Source organism: Saccostrea cucullata, unplaced genomic scaffold (genome assembly GCF_032062105.1).
Source record: "Saccostrea cucullata isolate Sc308-1 unplaced genomic scaffold, CSIRO_AGI_Scuc_v1 ctg387, whole genome shotgun sequence".
In the NCBI taxonomy this organism is placed as follows: Eukaryota; Metazoa; Mollusca; class Bivalvia; order Ostreida; family Ostreidae; genus Saccostrea; species Saccostrea cuccullata.
Window position 1 is genome coordinate 159,201 of NW_026927209.1, and position 23,904 is coordinate 183,104.

A 23,904-nucleotide genomic window follows, 5' to 3' on the forward strand; every position below is an offset into this window, starting at 1 on the left:
TTTATATTTATTTACTGAGTTTCAGCATATGATTTGCATCAAATTAACGAACACGTTAACAACATTTACTGGTTCGCAAAGGTAAAAACGAGAAGCGGGCACCAGCAAATTGTTGCGAAGCTAATCAATCCTGAAGGCTAAGGTGCGAACAGGTGAGTATTGTACAGTATACTCAATAACTCAGTGCTACAACTAGTGATCATAGTCATTCGTGAATCTGTAAAGAATTTAAGACATCAATTTTATTTTTATTTAAAGAAAAGAAGTTGTTTACTTAAAAATATTGATTAAGAAAAAAAAAATGGGGTTCACAATCCATGTTCACGTATTCTCAAAGTAATATTTTTGTGAAGTTTGCTGTTAAGTTTGTGAAATATTTTAAATTTTCCAATAAAACCCTCTAAATGAATTAAGGGGCGTAAGGTGTTTCATAGTGAAATCTAATAAGGAGTCCTCTGCTCCAACATGATATGACCCCCCCCCCTTTCGCCCACTTCTAGTCCCCTTACCAATTCTTGGTATAGGCCTGAAATTTCATGAACACAAAGGAGAAATTTGTCTTTATTTAGTGTATTATTCAAAACTTAATAAAAATTATGCTAATATGCCATAGGATAATATAAATAGGCGAAAGGTGCAATTAATAAATTGACTGATGTGCACAAATTTTTGCAGGCTATTTATCATGCTGAAAATTTTAAAGAAATTACAAAATATAAACCAAACAAGGTATGGTTATGATAAACAAATGACTTTTCAACTTGTCCAGTATTTATTAAATCAAATAACAAAGTAGAATCAGTCAACTGGATCTATACAATTACAGCTGTTAACTGGTTAAATTCTCATTGCTTTCAAATGATGAGAATGTACATTCACAGAAAATTTGTGTGTAGCATTGTTGCTTCTATCTAATGAAGAAATGCATTTGAATTCTCCTTTTTTGCAATGTTGCAATACTGTCTACAAGTAGAAACTTAGATATAGCCCAGAAATCATGAATAAAAACTGACAACATGGACAAGAAGTAAATTTACTAAAATGAGATAATTTTATATGGAAAAGTAGAAAAGGTAGTAGATTTTAGAGAAATAAATTAAATATCAGTTTTCTAAGTGTTGTGCAGTGTGAACACTGTTGTGAGCTAGTGATGATTATAGGACCAGGTCCATATTTTAAGTTAACATCTCAACTTTTAAAGTGGTGCATATATATGCAGTGAATTGGTTCATGATGAGTAGGCCTTAGGTTTTCTTACTTAATAAGCTGTGTGTTTAATTTCTTTTATAAACTCCCTCCTTAAAATATATACATATTATGTTGCACTTGATGATTGTGACCTAAAAATAAAAGCTTAATTTTTTTTCATATTTTGCACTCAAATAAATATCTTTAAATGTGCTTGTAATTATGCCATGGCTTATCTTGTATTTTACTTCTTTCAATCTCACAGATTTCCACATTCGTGGGATACATTGGGAAGAACATTGATTTCTTTTATAGATAAGCCTGACTCTGCTGTAGCAGATAGCAGGAGATAAAAAAAAGCATTAGGAGATCAATTTCTTCATCTTAATTCTTAGATTTGCTACTTTGTATGCATTTACCCAGTTTAAGGATCACTTAGACAATTCTGTGTAAACGCCTCTGATCATAGGTAAACAAATTAATTTATATGGCTGTTTAAGATCCTTTAACATGTTTAACATGTGTTTAAAAGCTGAAGCTAATAAGGGTTACGATGTAGAGTAGAGAATCACATTGATTGGTGACATTTTGTTTGTGCAACCAACAAAAAGTTAACTTTTGGGGGATGAGTGGAGTGGAAGGGGTATTTTGCTTTCTATCATTTTTCTGCAAAGTAAAAAGTACATGTCTTCAGGGAATATATACCTGCATGGCTATATTAATATTAACTAGTATATTCTTGATGGTATGTATGTGTTTACAAAAAGACAGAGATTGAACCTGTCCATGACTTATAATGAATAAGAGAGATTCCTAAAATTACATTGTTTTTGATCTTCATATTTTTTTACAGAAACATGATTAATTAAGTTACATTTCAATTTTAATTTCTAATATGTACTTTACCTGAAAAAACAAAAAACCAAAACAAAAAAAACAGGGACTTCAGTGGAAGAAACTTTGCATGGAATTAGAATATTTCTGAATATAATTTTAAAATATAGTTCCTTCATCAAGATCATGAAGATATTTTTAAAATCCTTAATATAAGGGTATATACCTAGAAGTTTTATAATTTTATGTAATGTTGTTTGACTTTTTAATTTTGTTTTGCTCAGTCACCTTTTCATTCACATTACACACATTTAAGTCCATTGGAATTCCCCAGTTCTGTAGTTTTTGACGAATTTACATATCAATGCCAGGTTTGCATTAATAAATGGTAAAAAGGTCAGAGGGTTGTCTTAAGACTGGTCATATTTAGAGAAGAATTACGGTTTTAAGAGCTGATACTCTACTTTCTTTTCCAAATACCTGAATTCTGTTACATTTTAAAGAGCTCTGTTTTCCATTTAAATGCTTACGTTCTTCTTTGTAAGTCTATTTTGAGGAAGATAAGACTGGCTGAATAAATAAGAAGTCTTGAGAAAATGTCTATGTATTCTGCATTGTGTCAATATTAAATGCCAATATATGTGTACACACAGAAAAAAATCTAACTGCTGCGTCTACTTAAATTTCCCAAGGTAAAGTCTATGTGTAACAGCCTGTGTAAGGTACGGTCATACAAACGAGCAGCATAACATCTTATTCAGGTTTCCTAATAGGGCTAGGGTGGTAAAACAGAAGGGATATATTTGGATTATAATTCTTTATAGTACGTTTATGATGTAAGTTGATGTGGTTTATCCTGTATTTATCGGAGTTAGGTTATAACTTTAATGTAAACGGATACCGGGTTACAGTAGTCTCTTCTCACATTGTGTGTGAAGATCAAACTCATAACATTAGAAGGTAAATATTTCGTTACCTGTTCATTTTTGTCTGGAAGAGGAATCTATTTACTAAAAGAGGGATTAGATCTCTCAATGATTCATACTTGTAGATTCTATAAATTGTATATATATGCATATGTGTATACAGCTTTATAAATTTAAGTCTAAAACTTAATAAATAAAAAGAAATGGTTGGACTATGCAACTTTTTTCTTGTCACCCACTTGGCGCAGTGGTTAGAGCGTCTGCTGCTCTAAAGTCACAGAGTAAGGAGTTGATCCTTAATTACGTCAAGTGTTAGAATCCCACTGTGGGAGGTGGATACCGGTCCTTCAGATGAGACCAATGCATCAAGTGCAATGATGATGATATTAACTGAGGTTCTGTGTCCCAGTTTTGGTACTGGCTTTTCCCTCACTGCTCAATGCAATACATGCCTGTACCTCCATCATGATCAAAACTAATCCCCATAATAATGACTTCCCATGGTCTCTCTCTCTTTCATTCTTTCTCTCTCTCTCTCTCTCTCTGGAGTTCTTTCTGCACAACTCCCACTTTTATAAACCTTTTAGTCAAGAAGAGAAGCATTGGACACCTGGATTTCTTTTAATTCTTTCTACCTTTAAGTGATTATGACAGATGATTTACCTCTTTGAGAAGTTACAGGGATACAGACAGTTGAGGATTTTATCTGATACTAGGAATTTAAATGTTAATTCGGAGTTATGTCATCAGCCCATTGTTGGCATACCTTTAAAGCCCTCTGACCTTCAGTCTCTTTGTCATTCAGAAGTTAACCAGTTCCAGGATGTACATTCAGAAAGGATTGACTCTTAATCTCTTTTAATAAACCACTTTTTTGTGATTTTTTGAGCCAGGGGTGGATTTGTGTATATTCAAAGGACAGTATTATGTAGTTTCAACAATAGGAAAATATAAAGAGGAAACACGAATGTAAGTTTTATGAAATATCCATAATTGGTTTTGGAGATCAGGGTTATGTTACATTTATGACAGCACAGACATATTTTTTCTTTTTAAATGAAAAATGCATTTAAAGGGAAACAACTCTTCATATCTTTTCACGCACATTCCTTCTTTGTGAATTTTAGAGAGTGATTGAATTAGCATGTTTATAGTTTTCAGAGAAAACATGCAGAATAATGTTTTAATGAAAGAACTGAAATAGATATACCAGGTAAATTCGATTTTCTTTTATTTCTGTCTTCTAATAGCATCAAATTCACTTGCATTAATTAATAACATTATATTAAATGTATATTAGTTTATTGTGATCAGTGCTGATTCAAGAGTTATTTCCCTATATAACACAATATTATCCCCATATTAGTGGAGAAAAATTTTAAACTATAATACATGTACTTGAATAGCCTGCATGTGACATGACTCATTTAAAAAATAAATAGAAATTGCTTCATTGCAGATCAATCACACACTTGTCAGACATAATGTGTGCTCAAAGCATTTTTTCTGTGGTTATAATTGTGTAGATTTAAATGCTGAAAGATATTTATATCTTGTTCAATAGATTAAAACTTGCGCCTTGGCTTGCTTGCATAATTTTAGCGCTGTTTGTTTTCCTAAACTCCGGGTTATTTGAATATTGATTTTCCATGTTTGGAATAAACAGTAGCCTGAATTCGGGCTTTTCTTCTTAGAAATTTTATGGCATGTTATATTGACATCTTGAGGATTTTTTTTGTCATTTGTCATATGTGTGGGAACAAAAAGAAATTATGAGTAATTCACTCTAGTTCAGGCATATGATAATTTCAGTGTTCTAGTGCACTTTATGAATCCAGTTATGCATAAATTTACAAACATACTATGGCCCCAAGGAGAAGCACTTACTTCAACTAAAGTTTCTTTCAATTTTTTGCAAATTTTTCCAGTTTCTTGTTACATTTCATCTTATCTGTATAAACTGCTGTACATCCCTCAGTCCGCCTGTATTATTTTATTACAATGTAAGTAATATGTAGATATGTGTGTACCTGGTGACAGGTAGGACAGGTAAATGGAAGTTACCTGTATCAGCTGATGTTATCGGCCGGGTCTAATGGAGGGAGAGATTTAGTCGGCATTGATACGATTTATATTCAGCAGATGATTAAATTCTTTGTAGAGGGATGTTTAGTTACTGGATTTCAAGGGTTGATCGGATTGATACAAAAAGAAAGTGATTGTACAACTCACTGACATCCATACTAAGTGGTGGACTGTCCTCATAAAAACTACAGTGAAATATATAAAGGAATGTTTTAATGATGCTTGAATGTAAGTCTACTAGAAATATAGATTTTATGGAATTATATGATATACATCATTTTAATAATTCTATTTTGATATATAAAATGCTGTACAACACTCAGTCATGCAGCTTGTATTATTTTTATAAAAATATGTACAGTGATGAACATATTTAAAAATGTATATATAATTTTGGTAAATGTTAAGACATACTGCTTGATTTATATTTGACTGGTTACACATTACATATTCTGGAGGGTGTATTTTTTGGAGAACAAATCTAAGTTGTACTCTGACATTTTACAACTTGTGGATGGTGTGTCATCTAGTGGTGTATATAATTATCACTTTGTTCATTAGTCAATCTACATGTGAACACTTTGGTGTGATGTAACAACTCGGGTTTATACTTGTAAGAAATTAAGGAGTAAATCAGTCTCAAAGTATCATTTTGCAGTTTTGCTTTAACATGATTATGAAAAAAATCATTTTTATGTCCTTTTAGTAAGCGATGTCAAGTGCATCAGACAAGATACTCATAAATAGAAACATAGGGAGCCAGAAAACAAATATCCTTTTTCCTGTGCATAGACACGTCTTTCCTGTACAGAACATGTAAAAAAAATAATATGTAGACAACTGTAATGTGACTGCACAACCCTAGTGATGGACAACATAACTCAGACTACTATAACCCCACCCCTGGGCAGGGGAGACTTAGTTATAAAACTCACAGGGGGATCAAAGATATGTTTTGGTGTAAGTGGTCAGGAATTTTTATGAGTTGCATTTTAATGTTGCCACTTTAAAGACCTTTAATGTGCTCCAATAATATCTTTGTTATGTAAAATAGTCTCTAAATTGCCAAATATTTTTTAATGCAATATTTCATGAAATACCAAGAAGAATTCAATTTGTTTGTAGGTAAGCAGTTCCTGTCATCATTTCATTGTGAAACTGAATGTTCTTATACTTTATTTTTAAAGTTGTTAGTTTTGCATGGATTGCACTTAATATGAGAAAATTTGAAGGAACAGGTTAAATAGATGAGATGAATATATGGTAGTCTAGAAAGATACACTGGATGTGAACGACAGTGGTAACCTATTGAATGAAAACTTTTTGAAATCAAGGTATAGATCAGCGATGACAATAAAGGGAAGGATAAGTCAGGAGATGGCAATAGAGGGAGGGATAAGTCAGGAGATGACAGTAGAGGGAGGGATAAGTCAGGAGATGGCGATAGAGGGAGAGATAGGTCAGGAGATGGCAATAGAGCGAGGGATGAGTTAGATGATGGCAATAGAGGGAGGGATAGGTCAGATGATGACAATAGAGGGAGGGATAGATCAGGAGATGGCAATAGAGCGAGGGATGAGTTAGATGATGGCAATAGAGGGAGGGATAGGTCAGATGATGACAATAGAGGGAGGGATAGGTCAGGAGATGGCAATAGAAAGAGGGATAGTTCAGGAGATGCAATAGAGGGAGGGATAGATCAGATGATGGCAATAGAGGGAGGGATAAGTCAGGAGATGGCAATAGAGAGAGGGATAGTTCAGGAGATGCAATAGAGGGAGGGATAGATCAGATGATGGCAATAGAGAGAGGGATAAGTCAGGAGATGGCAATAGAGAGAGGGATAAGTCAGGAGATGGCAATAGAGGGAGGGATAGTTCAGGAGATGGCAATAGAGAGAGGGATAGTTCAGGAGATGGCAATAGAGAGAGGGATAAGTCAGATGATGGCAATAGAGGGAGGGATAGATCAGATGATGGCAATAGAGTGAGGGATATATCAGATGATGGCAATAGAGTGAGGGATATATCAGATGATGGCAATAGAGAGAGGGATAGTTCACGAGATGGCAATAGAGGGAGGGATAGGTCAGGAGACAGCAATAGAGTGAGGGATAGGTCAGGAGACAGCAATAGAGTGAGGGATGGATCAGATGATGGCAATAGAGAAAGGGATAGATCAGATGATGGCAATAGAGAGAGGAATAGGAGTTAATTGTTATAATTCAGCATTGATGCACTTAGGTTTGTATTTTGTTTATTGCTGTGATGCAGTTTCTCAGTGATAATAGACTTTATGAAGAAGTGTCTCTCTGGCATATGAAAAGTTTTTTTAGCGTATTTAAAAAAAAATCCCAAAGTCTATTATATGAATGCTTTTCTGAAAGTGAAGTGGAGTAATTTAATACTCTCTGATAGTGATATGTACCCATTTTGAAATTCAATTATTTTCCACGCAGTAAAAGGAAATCCTGTTATAATGACAGTTCAAAAAAGTTTCATTTATTCTTTGATACTATCCAGGTTACTTAAAAATCCAATTACCGTCACCTCACAAAGTAAATAGGAAGCCATTATAGGTTCCCTTAATGACATGCTTTGTATACTTTTTATGCCAGACTTCCTATAGCAAGCAGTCACTGACCACGAAAAAAAGTAGTTGAATAAATCTGACTTTATTGTAAGTTTGTTTGTAAATTTAGAGTCGATGTGATGAATTTATACACATATAGACAGGATAATTTGCAGTGATTATAGCGGGCCCTCACTAACTGTCAGTGGTAGTGTTTGTTGAGTACTCTGTGGTCTGACTTATGTCTGAGGTTGACGGTCCCGACGGTATGGCAAGGTCAGGTTTCACTGTCTACTGACTTTGTCTGTCGTCCTTAAGCTGAGATCATTATCTGTATTCTGTACACTGACTGGTATAGCTGAGAGTCAGGCAGGCAGGTGATGCTGACTACTAGCTAGTATTTCCACTCTGTATTGTAGTTTTTTGACTTGAATTGTCATTTTGAAAAATTTTACATTGCCAATTAACATACGCACTCCTTCAGTTATATTAGTAGTTAATTGTCATCTAATTCTTGGATGCAAGTCTACTTTATTTTTCATACTTCATGTACAGTCAGTATGAACTTGATAAAACAACTTCAAAGTTTTTTAATAGTAAAGAGCGCATCTTTATCTTGGACCTTTATCATCTTTTTCTTTATCTAAGTGAAACTTGGTATTTTTAGTTACATATAATAGGTAAACTATATTTTGTAAATGATGAAGACTACTCGTGTCATTTAAGGTCAAGGTCATGTACTAAGGTCCTGGCCAAATCAAATACAATGAAATTAAAACTTGACCTAATTCCTTATCATCTTTGTTTCTTTCTTGTTTTTATTTCATTTTTAAGTGTCTTTTATCCCTCCCATTGTATTTTGGTATTCATCACTTGATGCTAATCCTACAGTTTCAGAAATGCAGTCACCCTAAGATCACAGAGCATTGTTGATATATTATTGTAGCATTTCAGTGTGGTGAAAATTTTGCAATTCCAAGTACTCTGAAGACTCCCCATTTGTCTACATATTGCAGTAAGATGATGAAGATGTGGTTTGGTGATCTGGTGATGTAAGGAAACAAACATTTATTATAGTTATAAAAAAAATGTTAGGTAATCCATTCCTTTAAACATCATGACAAATGCATTCATTTTCTAACACTGATTTATAAATTGATATACTGAGCAAAATAAGTTTAGCAATTTAAGATATTTATTATAAAACAAAGTAAAAATAAATAGATACAGCACTTACAATTAAATTGTGATATGAGCTTGTCATCACATAACAAAATTAGGGAAATTTTATCGACAATTGTGTGCTGTTTTGTAAGAAATATCGTGAAACTGATCACGGATACGGGTTTGAATAGTCACATTTAATTTCAACATTGTGTAAGGCTTCCAATTACAGCAATATCAACAACACAACGGCGTCTCATGCTCCTTATAAGGTGTTGTATCTCAAGCATGGTGATCTGCTTCCACTCCTGCTGCAGTGCAAAGGTCAGCTCCGCTACGTTGTTGACGTTATGCCGTTGTCTTAAACGACGACCATGAATGTCCCAAACGTGTTCTATTGGTGACAAATCTGGCAATCTCGCAAGCCAATCAAACATCTTAACATCATTCTGATAAAGGACAGCTTGTGTGTCGTGCGGTATGCGGACGGGCATTGTCCATGCGAGGCGGGATTGTCCATGACGTTGAGTTAGTAATACTGCTGTGAGAGGTTTTCGAGCTCGAAGATTTGCTAAACCTTGCTGGTTTAAATACACTTTGTCCACATAACCTCAGTCCAGTTGCATGGCATAATTCGTCAGCAACTTTAGAAGCAGACATGAAACGGTTACGTCTCGACGTTGTAACAGTAAAACGATTTTGCCTAACCGTCGTTTTTCGTGGACGTCCTGAGCGCTGACGACCAGTAATATGTCAAGTGGTCCGGGATCGGTTTAAAAGTCGACATATTTTGAACGGATGCACTAGAAAAGTGTTCAGCAACATCTTTTTTTAAGGAATCGGCGTTAGCATCTCTATAGTCATTCAACGTTTATTTTTTTAAAATCCTGCACGTTTCCCAATATGACGTTTTTCCAATTTTTCACTGGTTTTTCTTTTACAAGCGTGCTCAAAGGGCTTTTTAAGTAAAAAATTCTTCCAGGACTATGTGCGTTCGAGCATAACCTATTGTATTGTTGAATTGTCACAACGTTGGACGACGCAGTTTCCGCGCGTCAAGTTGAAAAAAGAAGTGTGTCTTTTGTTACCTTTTTCTATATTGATTTTTAGTAGAAATAGAATAAAACAATGTCAAAAAATATTTTTAAAATTATACCTATGGAAAAACAATTGCTAAACTTATTTTGCTCAGTATACATTTATGAAATTAATTTGAAGTTTCAAAAACTTAAAAAATAAAGTTGATTTATTTAAAGAATTCACATTAATGCATAAAAGACCTCTACTTGGTAACATGTAAATGAAAACCTTGAAGGAGATTTTGGTTTCAGCGTCAAGGTGATAAACGATTAGTGTTACGGTGTAAGATAACAGCTATTATATTAATATAATCATTGTAGATATATTTTAATGTCAGGCATAAAATATGGAATGAGTCAGTTCACACTGACGTGTCCCTAACACAGAAATCAATATTATTCTTAACTAACAGAAGACGAAAGTGAAGTGGCTGCTTCAGTTACAGGGATCTGTTTATAAGAGTCTCTGCTTCAGTGATTTCTTGTTTAAGGTGGTGTGTGACAAAAATTTAATTATGGCTTGTCAACAGTTCCATTAATCATTCAACCTTGAAGACACATAAGAAGGTATTATAAGATGTTTTTTAGTGTTGTTGTCTATATGTAAGTTTGTAACATTGTGCAACAACCGTAAGAGCTGACATTGTTGTTCAATGAGAAGATGGACAATGAAAGCTGAGAGGAGATTGAAACACTGATCGATAAAGGACCTGTTGTGGATGATTCACTTGTCCTCTCAATCTGTGATTTTTATTTTACAGAGAGAAAAGGAAAGTAGACTACAAGCAGGATCATCTGGAGACCTTGAGTCACAAGGTCAAAGCCAGTCATCAAGGTCACATGAGGCTGGTGTGTCTATTTATATCCGACTTCCCACTAAGCTAAGGATAGTGAAAATGGCTGAACAGCGAAGGGCACAGCTCAACAGAGTAAGCTTAAACTGATATAGGTCTGCTTACATATCTTTTACACTGCCTCAGTTTTTGTCAGATCTTCATAAAATTTCTTATATTGTATATACAATTATACATATACACTGTATAATATGTTATCTATTCTGATTAATTCAATTTAACTTATAATTCATATTACAAAATAATGGGGCCATTTCTGCTGTTCTGATTTGGTTGTACATTGTAATTTTAATTGAAATTGTAGAGTATCATTATTTATCTCATATATATACACTTATGAAAAAACAAAAACTCTTCATAAATTTTAAATAACTATAAACTTTAGGTGAACCTTTGAATGCAGGAAGGCCTTATTTACAGAATTCTGATACACAGCTTTTTTTCTCTCCAATTATTCACTGTGTATTATATACATACTTATATATTTAACTATTGGTATTGATTCCCATGTATTTTTTTTTTAAAACTTTATACACTGCATTTTAAAATTTGTTGGTGCTGAATCAGTTTTGAGAATTCATTTGATATACAGATATAAACAATACTTTTGATAGCATAGTGTTGAAAAGGGATAGCAATGATATTGTAAAACTCTACAGTTGTTTTTGGTTTGACTGTACATGTCTTCCCCAACTTACAGTTAACTTAAGTGACTGAAACTTAGGAACTACACATCTAAGTTCTTGTAAAAGTCACAGACCTTGCATTAGGTCATGGGTATTGAGATCAGATTGTTTTTGGAAATATTATTAAAGAAAAGAAGTTGTACCAAGCAGGAAAAAAGTTAAAGACTAGCTTTAGCATAAGTATTTGAGAACAATAAATATATTCAGCTTTACTTTTCTACAAGAAAATCAGTGTTACATTTGTAAAATATGGAAGTTAGAACACTTTTTTTTTTCTTTTATGTAAACATAACATCCACATTAGTATAGAGTGGGTTATCTTGATGCATGTGACTGCATGACCTAGTTTGTGTCTGTTTTGTCCAGAGCATGGAGAAGAGTTTTGAGGATTTACTGACCGGATTAGATGATGACCTTGAACCAGATATAGATGACATCTTCACAAACTGTGATCATCTGCCTGAGGTTTGTCATCTTGTCTTACAGTGGCCATTATTTGACTAGTGATTCTCTAATCTTGACACTGATTGGCTAGTTTTTCAGCATTCAATTTCTATCGGTTGCCTCATTCTCACACAATGAGACTGGACCTTATTGCTCAAGGCAGAAAAGTTGGTGTGTGCATAGATTTAAAAAATATAATTATCTACAGAATATTATGCTTTCTTTTATTTCTTTTTAGATGTAGTAATTTTTTCAAGCCTTTTTCCTAAATATATCAAAAATTAAAAGTTAGTGCTCTAATACATATTTACACCATGTATTATATGACTTGTTCTTTGACACATTGGTGTATTCTTAACAAAGCATATTGATTCTCTAGCATGTGTAGCTAACAAACTCTAGTGAATTTCATAAATTAATTTTCATTTCAAATCATGAGTAACATTGAAAATATGAGAGGTTGTAGATTGTCTGATTGAGTGATTGTAGAAGCTAGGTTGTTTGCTTGGAATTTCAGAAAGTTACAGATGCCACATTTAATGCCATGGCTTTCCAACAAAAAGACAAAAAGCCTTCCCCCTTGCCATCACCAAACAAAGACCAGGAGGAGGAACAGTTTCAGTTTCCTAAGGTGTCTAAATCTTCCCCAGAGGAGCCTCAGGAGGAGACAGAGAGAAATACAGACCCTGGGATTCACAGTGACAGTGAAGACGAACAAGAGCCAAAGGAACTGGAGTTTGTTTCTTCCACTGGGAATGAAGAGGGTGAAGTTTATGATTCCTCAAAATTAATATTGCCAACATTTGGAGAAAGCAGCACAGATGACACACTCCTCGGGAAGGTGGAACTGGAGGATGATGAAGAAGAAGATGATATGAAGGATGAGGTGGAAGATGAGGAGGAAGAAGATATAGAGGGAGAGGAGGATGAAAGCATAGAGGAGGAAGAGATGGAAGATCAGAAACCAGCCAATCAGGAGGACAGACGGGAGAACCCTAAAGACCTGACCATGTTTTCTGGACTGGATCACGATGACTCAGACCCAGACATTGATAAGTTGGTCGCTGAATGTGACTTCCTGCCTGAGGTTGGTGCATTGCTTCTTGCTTTTGCATTCTGATAGAAATAATAGTTTAGTAAGGATTCAAAATGTGCTTGTGTTGATAGATTTAGATATTGATTGTCAAACATGAGTGGCCTGAATGTTTGCATTTTGTCACATTACTAATGATAGTGTAAGTTTTCATTATCCCTTACATAGACAAGGAATGACACTAACAATATTGAGTGAGAAGATTTGAATCTTTAATGTTACAATCATTTAATATTGCAGACTGTGTCTGATTCCACCATTAATGCCATGGTGGACAGAAATAGACCACTGGCCAAATCGTACCGCCAGAGTCTCGAGTTACAGAGCGAAGATCAGGAGAATGAAGAAACCATGGATACGGATGTACCACAGGAAGAACACAGCCCTCCTCCCGTAAGTCATTAATAAGGTTCCCATCTGTAAACATTGTATTGTCTGATTGGCATCAAATGTGACCATTACATTGTATGATAACAAACAGCATATTAAAATGTTTTTACTCCATTATAATTTTACTTTACAGGATGTTGTTATCAGAGTTCAGAAAGAGGAGAGCCTAGATTTCTCTGTTTTGGAGGTGAGCTGTTTTTATATATCATCAGCATTGTAAATTATGATGTCATATGTAAGTTTAATAAATAAACACAGACGAAGAAAATCATGACATAGTCATAGAATATTATTCAGTAAACAATGACAGCTTGCTCTAGTGAATTTGGAGTGAATATACAAGTTATGTATAAATGTATACTTGGAACATCACAGGACAGACATTATATTATATTCTTCTTGTCTTTGATGAATGGATGTCAGGGTCTTGACGTATAGTACGTGAGCCTTTTGATTATGCATTAGGTGTCAAAAACCTGACTAGCCTTAATTTTTTGGCATTGTTGAGAGATAAGCATGAGAAAATTTCTTATTTTAGCCTGATAGCAGTCATTTAGATGTAGACATTGGAAAGCAAAAGACAAACCTTAGAAAACAGGGATCACTAGCCAAGAGGAGGAAACCTACCCGCTCAACTGTCAGGAGTGCTCTCCTTTCAGGGGAGGAAGCAATGTTCCAGGATTCTACTGGTAACTTTACAAGAGGATATTATTTAATCTATGTGTTTATAAAGTTATTATTCTATCAATGTTATAATTTTTTTGGTTAAAAAAAGAACAGTTTAAAAGTTGCAAATATACATATTTGTTTCACTTCTTCAATGTTAACCAAAAACAAGAAAACACTTAATTGAGGAATTAATATAATAAATTCTCACATTTGAAATGTTTATTTACTTTTTCTCTTGACATAGTCTGTCCTCAAGATATTGGTTGTACTAAATCCTATCTGTACAGCAGTTTTATAAGACCACATATTTTGTACAGAGCCTAAGTCCGAGCGAGCGGACAGTAAGGGTGAGGATGAGGTGTTTGGTCAGAGGTCCCCCTCCTCTTCTTCTGTAGAGGGAGTCCCCACATCCCCTCCGGCCAAGAAGCCCAGTAAAGTCCTGGTACCACTGCCAGGCTTCGGGGGACCCAAGGTGGGGCAATTTTATTTTGATTGGTGGTAACACATGAAATAAATTTTTGAAAATGTTTATTCAAGAAGAATATACACAGAAATAAAATATAGAGATTTAACGTAATGATATGAATGAAATAAATCCCAAAGAATATTAATGCTTTTACAGTAGTAAACATTGCTCTTTAACAGAAATGTGAAAGTTGACAAGTGGAAACTTTGACAATTATTAAAAATTTGTCAATTTTATCAACATGTCCTTATCATCAAAATTTCTGCTTTTACAGTATTTGGAGTTTAAATTCTGTAAATCGCTTATTATTCACAAGAACTTTATTTTCGCATATTTATGCGAGGCATTGTGCTTGCAAAAATTTCATTCTTGCATTAATTAGGAATTCTTAAGATTATATTGAACAATAACCATAATTCATGAAATTATTGTTTTGCAAATTCAGAGTTAATGAACATGTTACATAGATTAAGTGTTGTGAAAATTTACAGTAAATTGTTTTGGTAATTGAGTGTAATTACAGAGTATATACTGATTATTTTGGTTTATAGCCTGAGCTGAGGAGGAGATCTGAAGAGCAGCATGAAGCAGAAATGGCAGTAGACGAACCCAAAAAGAAGGACTACAAAAGCTACGGAGTCAAATTACCGGTCCCTCAGCTGCCAAGGAAAAGTGAAAGTGAAAGCACAGAAGAGACCCTGAGCAAACCTGTTCTGAGGAAAGTTCCCAGGAAAGACAGTGTGGAGAGACAGGAACCAGAAAAACATTATGATGTGTCGTCATTGAAATCAGTGGCAAAAACAGACAATGTGTCAAAAACGGATACAGAATCAGACAAATTCGTAGAGAAGCCTACTTTACGGCAAGTGAAAAGAGATGAAAATAAAGGAACTATTTCTAGTGATAATACATTTGAAAAGCCTGCTTTGAAGAATGTTTCTAAACCTAGTGTGGAAAAATCAAATGAATCAGACATGAAGTTTGAAATTCCAGCTTTAAATAAAGTTTCAAGGGAGAGAAGTGAAAGCAATAAAAGTGATCAAGAGAGTGAAAATGTGTATGACAAATCCTCTTTAAGATCCACCCCAAAACCTGATAAACAGTCAACCCCAACTTCCCCCAAAACTCCCGAACCAAAAACGTTTGCTATGCCTGCTTTACGTCCAACTCCACGAGCCAACAAAAACAGACAAGAGGACACAACGTCTCAACAGGACTCGGGATCGTTTGAGAAGCCGGCTCTACGAAATGTGTCAAGGCCATTAGAGAGAAAGGGGTCTGTGGAATCGGGATCTTTTGAGAAACCCACTCTGAGAAATGTGGGCAAACCTCCCCTGCCTGAGAAAAGGGTTTCTATATCTGAGGATGGTAATGAGGAGAACCACAGGTTTGACGTGCCTGCTCTGAGAATGGTACCAAAGGACCAGAGGCCTACACAGACACTGAGGAACGTGGCAGGTCAAGAGTCAGAAACAGAAGCAATCCGAAGGCCATCCCTCAAGTCTACACCTCAGAAAGAAATTCCAAAGTCAGAAGAAAGCAAAGAAGCCCCATCATGGTTGAAAAATATGAAGTTGAGGAAAACAAAGAGCCAAGCAGAGGACATGAACACTGCAGGAGAAACCAAGGAGAAACCTGAATGGCTGCAGACAGCCAATGAAAAGAGAGAAAAGGCCATGGAAACTCTCAACTCTAAAGGTAAACTGGCAATAGATGCTGGCATGCTACAAGAAATCTTTCTCACCATTTGTATTTTCTCTACTTTTCATAGCCTTGCTACCTTAAATATCAGATTCATATACCAGTACATGTATTGATATGTTTGTGACCTTTTGCATTTGTCAACATATAAGCATGGAGGCTTTGTATTTTCCCCACTTTTATTTAAATTTTTCACTTTTTTTCATACATATCCTGAACATCATAGGGCGTGCTTGATTGGTAGCTTAAATTTTCGGAATTAGCGGAATTACAATCAGGTTCGCCAGAATTCAATTCCGGCGCAGTTCTATCAATCCCATTTTGAGAGGTGGTGTGAACGGAATTGAAGATGGCGACTACTGCGTACATTTGTCGAGAGTGCCGATTAAAACATGTATAAAGTTTTCCCCTGTATTTGGACCCTAATACAGTCCTATAGACCTTTTTGCAAATTAAAATTTAATATGGTTCTCATAATATTATTCAAATCATGTTTATTGTTACGTTCACCTACGAGCTGCACACAGCAAACATCATGATATTCTGTTCTTCACAGCATTCATTCGCACTTTCATCCTCCATTGTGTCTTACAATAAATTATTTAATAGGAAGAAATTCTTTATTTGTCGAGCTGCAGCATATTGTGAACTAATTCCGATTCCAGTTTTACTTGAATGGTAGAATTTTTGGAACTCTCGGAATTGAAATCTGACTTTACAATCAAGCACAACCATACAAAGTAATAAAATTGTATTTCTATCTCTAGAAAATCAAACAAAAAATAGCTCAGAAAGTAATGTGTCTTGGTTAAGTCGGGACAATCTGAAGAAAACTTCCACTCCATTGCAAGAGAATAATGATAATTCACATTCCCATGAAGAGGAGGGCAGGAGGAGACTCAGCTCAGTGGAGAGTAATGGGGACATTGACCGCAGATCAAGAGAGAGAACTCCTGCCAAAAATGGTAGACATTGTATTACATGTATTTGAATGTTGGAAACTTTTTCTATGCCAAAATATAAGCTTGTATTTTTTAAAAAGTAATGTTTCTTTCCATTCTTCATGGTGAATATTTATTTTTTAAATCTAACTTGTATTCTAAAACATAAAGATATATCAAATCTGACACTTTTCAGCATGTTTGCTTTAAATATTCTGTATAATATCTATTTGTAAAAGTTAGATATATTGTAATTTAGTAATACAAAATTAAGAGAAAATTGTTTAAAATTGTTAATCAATATTTGTACTTTTTTTCGTCAGATGGTCAGAGAGAAAACTATGTGCCAAGTTGGTTGAAGGCCAAGGACAAGCATCATAAATCCAATCCTAACCTGAACTTTGTGACTCCGTCCTCAAATTCCGAGGAACCCCCGGACTGGAAGAAGGCGCTAGCAGAGAAACGAAAAAACAGGAGAGACTCCGACACCCCTGTATGTATATAGAGACTCCGACACCCCTGTATGTACAAGATTTCTATAAAAAGTCGATATAAGTACACATATCTGCTCCGACACCCCGTATGTACAAAATTTCTATAAAAAGTCAATATAAAACAGAGAAAAGCTGGAGATCAACACCTTGAGGTTAAAATTGCGGAAGATTCTCACGTGTGGATACCAAAAGGTATTCAAAAGGGTCCGTACCTAAAGTTATAAACTAAAAGATATAAAACAGATCAACACTTCATGAGATTGCAGCAGTTAATTTATTTGGTTATAACCAAATAGATTTACTGCTGCATTCTCACAAAGTGTTTGTGATCTGTTTTATATCTTTTAGTTTAAAGTCAATATAAGTACAATAATCTATATAAAATATAAAGAACACATTGGATTCTGATAAATTTTGAAAATTGACCTGAAAGTAGGTGGTAACACAATTGTAACTTTTTCAGTCTAATGATAAGATAGCATTATGATAGTATTATTTAGCTCTTTGTTATTAAGATAGTGTTATTTTGATCACTATAATATTAAGATTATTAATTTGATCTCTTTATTATTATGATGTGCATTAAAAAAGTCATTTATTATAATACTTGTCCTTATAGTATAATATATTCTTATTATGGTATTGTTATTTAGATCACTTTGTTGTTTAGTTAGTGTTATTTTCTAATAAGTGACCATTTCAACATAATCAATAACAACAAAGAGAGCGAAATAATACTATCATAATTCTATGACCTTAACATTGTTATTTTGATCTCTCTGTTGTTATTGATTATGTTGAAATGGTCATTTATTATACATGTCATTACAGTACAATATATTCTTATGGATTTTTTTTTGTTAGATCACTTCATTATTTAGTTAGTATTATTTTATAATAAATGACCAAATGATCACTGTATTGTTAAGATAGTGTTATTTTGATCACCATGTAATATGTTGTTAAGATAATATTATTTTGATCACTATATTATTATGCCTCCCCCCCTTCGAAGAAGGGAGGGGATATTGCTTTGCTGCTGTCTGTCGGTCTGTCTGTCCATTTAGTTTCCATTTATTTTCTTCACAACCGTTGCACATACTGAAATGAAATTTGGTATACAGATACATCAGGTGAATATCTAGGCCAAGTTCTGTTTTGGGTACGATCACGCCATTTTTGACAGAGTTATGCCCCTTGGACTTAGAAAAATTCCACTCATTTGCAGTTTCCGTTCATTTTCTTTGCAGAGGTTGCACATATTGAAATGAAATTTAGTAAACAGATTTATCAGCTGAATATCTAGGTCAAGTTCTGTTTTGGGTACGATTGTGCCATTTTTCATAGAGTTATGCCCCTTGGACTTGGAAAAATTCCAATTTGGGGGAGGGGGGGGGGCATAAGTGTTTTACAAACAGCTCTTGTTAAGATAGTGTTATTTTGATCTCCATGTTATTAAGATAATGTTATTTTGATCTTTATATTATTTTGATCACTATGTTATTTTGATCACTTTATTATTAAGATAATGTTATTTTGATCTTTATATTATTTTGATCACTATGTTATTTGATCACTAGGTAAAACAGTCTGCAGACTCAGAGAAAGGTATTCCTCCCTGGAAACAGGAATTAGCCAAGAAAGGCATGAAGTCCTCCACCCCTCTTAAAAGTAAGTCACAGATTAATGTTCCAACACTCTAAAATGTATAGTGTAAGCCTCCAGCCAAGTTTGTCTCATCAAACAGAATTGTTAATGTCCTTGATCTATCCTCTATCAGTCTACTTATGCCACAGGCCATTGGGGCGGAACCCTCTTCCATTTTTTTCTATTTAAATTTGAGATTGACACACCTTTTTCTTATTTTTGTATTCTAATAATCACTACATGTTAATGATAATGCAATTTTTTTTTTGTCTCTTAGAAGCTGTTTTTAAATAAACAGTGTATATGTATCATTTTTGACTGAGATGAAGCTCTCTTTTTTTAATGTATCAATCTAAAACTATAGAGGGTGGTCCAGCCCCCAAGTGCCTGTGATTTATGCATGAAGACTGAGAAATAAATGTATTATGTAGACTGGAATACATATGAATGGTTGTTAATGTAAAGAAGTATAATTTTAAGTACTAAACTTGTTTGATATCTCTAGCCTCATCAGAACAGAAGAAAGCCGAACCGGAATGGAAGCAGAAGGCTGACGAGAAAAGACAAAGAATAATAAGTAAGTAACCATTATACTGATTGAAGGGGAATTCAACCTGACACAGATTTCTGTTTCTATTGTATCAGATAAACTATAGAGGTTTCCCTTACTATGTTTATAACAGAGTCCTACTTAGAGAATGACTCGTGAGGCGTAAGTTTTTACACCTGTGAGATCCCTTGTAATAATAATCACTGACTCTCATAGACTGGCTATCATTCTGCACTATTGTGTCCAAAGCACCTCATCAAAATGAAAACATCAGTCACTTCCAAAGTCATCTCCATGATGTTTTATTCCAAACTGGTCATCTAAAGGGTTACTCATCATTCCACTTAAATCCTACCTTAATGTTTGTGGTACCTAATAATTAAAACGGTACTTTGTTATTATACCTTTCTGTAGAACACCTCTGCAGTGCTAAATATTTGTGCGTCTATCCAAAGCACAACAGTCTGAGAGAACACACCTCACAATAATGCAGTCATTCCACACATGTCCACATCTTGCCTATAAAGGCTACAAATTCACTGGAACTCCCATACAACTGTATATCCAGAGCACCTCGCTCAAAGGTTCCTTTTTACAAGTGTTTCATATATGCAGGTCACCTCACAAAAGTCCTAAGTCATTATGCTGTATTATGTCATTACGCCTGTATTTATTACAACCTGTCCCAGTTGAGAACCATTGTCATTAGGAACTGAAAGCAACAGCACTTCTAAACTGTCCCCAAAGACTGAGATTCTCTATGATTTTAAGTAAAATTTGTTTATTTTTTTCATTTTGTCCATACTTTTTTTTCCCATATTTTTTCAACAACAAAAAGAGAAAGAGCAGTTAACAATAAAATTGTAAATTCAGGTTGAACAGGTCAGGAGGCTGGTTGCTAGGTAATTGTTTGACAGAATGGTGGTGGGGAGGGGGGGGGGGGTAAACCATGTGACAATATCTCACAGCATGCTATAATGTGTCAGATAGTTCATCTTTGAGATTAATTAATTTGTTTTGTTGGTTGTATGGATGTTTTTGAATTTTCCAGCCCATTTTAAGCCTGATCCAGACATTGAGTAACAGGTATAGCATGGCATAAGCAGTATTACAAGTCAATAGTTCATACCATAGAGAATCAGATACATGTATAATAGCCTGTAAATAAAGTGTGTATTTCATAGAGGGATTAAAGTTCAACACAGAAATTATATTGTGTATAGAAATAACAGTTCATAATCATGCATAAACACCCATTTATCTTAGAAGAATAAAATATGAAGTGGAATTATATGATTGCCAATGTGTTATTGCACAATTCCATTTTTTTTTAAATTTTGTTATATTTTTTTTATGTTGTATATTTATGTAAATTTGACATTTTTGTTTTGTTTTTTTTTTGCATTTGTGCTTGAATTTTCTCATTTTCAATCATAAATATTTAAAAAAAGCATTAAAATGATGAAATTTCAGTAATAGCAATGAATAATTTATTTACTTGTTATTAGATATTGATATCTTGTCCTAGTGTTCTAAACATTTAGTTTAAAATATAAAGTATTGACTTTTTCTTTTGATTATTTAGTCTGTAAATAGACATAAAACCAGTTTTACTGTTCATGTACATGAATTTAACGCATCAGCTACACAAAGATTGATTTTAGAATTTGGGGGAAGGTAGTGTTTTTAAAGGTTTTCCGGAATAAAAATGACTGTTACAAGATTGTTTACTTTAGTTTATTGTGTGATGTAAATGAAATTATATTGCCAGCTTTTAGTTGTTTGCCTTCATTTTTTCTTTGAATGTCTACTTAGCATACAGCTTTATACATTTAAAAAAAACCTTTATATTTATTGTTAATTTGAAATCAGAATTAACCCACAGATTTCAATATATTACACAGGATTTAAGACATCACTAGAAGGAATCATGAAGATACAATATGAATTGTTTTAAATTTGTATCCTATTTTCCCCCAATTTTTTTTCTCTCAGTTTCCTCACATCTGTAAATACAGTTGATTCTGGCATAATGAAGATCAACTGTATAAGTAAAATTATCATTTGATTTGTTGAATTTATGTTCATTTGATAGAAATTTTAACCAAATTGTTTTTCTTTTTTTCAGAAACTGGACTCTTTGATAAAACCCTGAGGAAAACGTAACCTTAAGATGGAGATGAAAGAAAACTCAACTTATTGCAATGACTAGTATTGATTTTGTTTCAGTTTCCACTCATGCATTGTATATTTTTAGAAAATGAGGATGAAGTTATATGCATATTAGATATGAAACATTTGGGTAAGGCCATACCAATTTGTAAAATAGTTCTTCGGATTTTCAAAAATAAAAAGTGAGGCGAGCGAGCGAAATTTTTTCATAAATATTATTTTTTATTTTGGGTTTCAAAATTATGAGGCGAGCGAATATAATTAATACATATATATATATTTTTTAATAAAGTGTGATTTCAAAGAGCATGAACCTAAAAAATAAAGATAGATATCATTTGCATACCACATGAACTTATTCTTAACTTTTTGGGGATTTTTTTTAATAAGTAAAAATGTGTCAAATTTCAAAGACTTTACTTTCATAAATGTAATGTTTTCAAACATCTCCTCTGCTTCCATTTCTATTGCTGTGTATGAAACAACTTTGTACCCATTGTTTTTAACTATAGTACACAGTGTTGTGCAATTAAAAAAATCAAGCACTAGCCCACAGGCTAGTGGCAGCTGCAATTAGTTACTAGCCCAAATACAGGGGCAAAAATTAAAACAAAACTATAAAATAATGTTGAAAAAGAAATTAATTGCTGATAAAAGTCAGGGTACTGAGGTCATTCTTTTTAAAGTCAAAGTTTAAATTCTCAATATTAAATTCAGTCATGTTTAAATTATTATGAAATAAAATTAAAATGAACTTCAATTAATTATCTTCCCTTTCTCTGATCATTGCACTAGGCCTAGCTCATTTAGAACATGTAGAATGAAATTAAATTTATTCATTTTGTTTTCATCTTCAATCACTCAAAACAAAAGAAATATATTTTATGTGAGTCACAAAACACTTATCTTTCAGTTGATTGAGTGATCATAAATAATTTAAAGATATAGCTGCATGTATTTACCATAAACGGAGGAATCGAGGTAATTCGGATTAGGAAAAAACGATCGTTTTTGGAAATAAATAAGTCAGGTAGTTCTGCAAAATGGATAAGATTATGGAGATTTATTGACAGTAGGAGTATGTTGTCTAGAAAATATAAACTGGTTGGGAATTTTATAGCCAAAATCGAGTTAAAATACTGGTTGTGCTTTTCATGTATTGCGTGTGTAGTTATATTTTTTACTAGCCCGACGGGCTACCTCCTCGTAGAAAACCACTATCCCGACCCCCTAAAATGTTAGCCCCGGGCGTCAGGGGATGCTAATTGCACACCCCTGGTACATATGAACAGTTGAACAGACATGGTGCAAAACTTCACAAACTGCTTCAATCTCACTATAAATCCCGCGCATCTGTCATACAAGTTTCAAAGTTCTTGTGTGTTTGGTGCAAAAAGTCGAGAAAAAAATTGTAGTCGGATTTTTTTGGAAGCGCGCGCGGACATTTTTTTTTTAATATTATAATTTGCATTTGTAATAAATAGAAGCGGCGAATCCGACGAACTATATTAGAAATTGGTATGGCCTAAACACTAGGGCTGGGACGATATATCGATATATCGTGATATTCGTGAGGATGATACGCATATACGTATGAAGAAATATCGCCCTTAAAAATCTTACTTCTGTTTTTCTTTGTTTATTTGAAATTTGGGGTTTAATATATAAAATATAAATAAAGATATGAAATAAATAATAATTAACATTACTTGAGTAAAATATTTTTGTTTTACAACATATAAACAACTATTTTGAATAAATTATTCTTATTTGCAAAGAAATAATTTGTTTATTTCAATACAAAAAAGCTTTTATAAGCAATTAAGTATATCGTGATACATATCGTATCGTGGCTTAAATATCGTGATGTGTTTCGATATAGAAAAAGTTGTATCATCCCAGCCCTAGTAAACACATTGTACATTGTTCATAATTGCCTCAAAGTTCCCA

General features: G+C 33.8%; 1 protein-coding gene across 8 annotated transcripts; it reads left to right on the forward strand.

Annotated features, from left to right (window-relative positions):
* The first annotated feature begins 83 nt into the window (after window positions 1-83).
* On the forward strand, window positions 84-22,082 carry LOC134273726 (myb-like protein X). Of its 8 annotated transcripts, XM_062755930.1 has the most exons (15): window positions 5,846-5,993; window positions 10,609-10,776; window positions 11,754-11,852; window positions 12,349-12,918; window positions 13,165-13,317; window positions 13,448-13,501; window positions 13,853-14,003; window positions 14,301-14,455; window positions 15,001-16,147; window positions 16,918-17,115; window positions 17,415-17,584; window positions 19,166-19,256; window positions 19,738-19,809; window positions 20,834-20,868; window positions 21,911-22,043. In XM_062755930.1, the coding sequence occupies exons 1-14, from the start codon at window positions 5,901-5,903 to the stop codon at window positions 20,863-20,865; spliced, it is 3,153 nt and encodes a 1,050-aa protein (XP_062611914.1). In that variant the 5' UTR covers window positions 5,846-5,900; the 3' UTR covers window positions 20,866-20,868; window positions 21,911-22,043. The 8 variants fall into 8 exon arrangements, with proteins under 8 accessions (XP_062611919.1, XP_062611920.1, XP_062611916.1 ...); XM_062755935.1 differs by lacking the exons at window positions 5,846-5,993; window positions 20,834-20,868 and adding an exon at window positions 84-152 and having other exon boundaries at window positions 21,911-22,082; XM_062755936.1 differs by lacking the exons at window positions 5,846-5,993; window positions 20,834-20,868 and adding an exon at window positions 5,110-5,261 and having other exon boundaries at window positions 21,911-22,082.
* The last annotated feature ends 1,822 nt before the right edge of the window (window positions 22,083-23,904 follow it).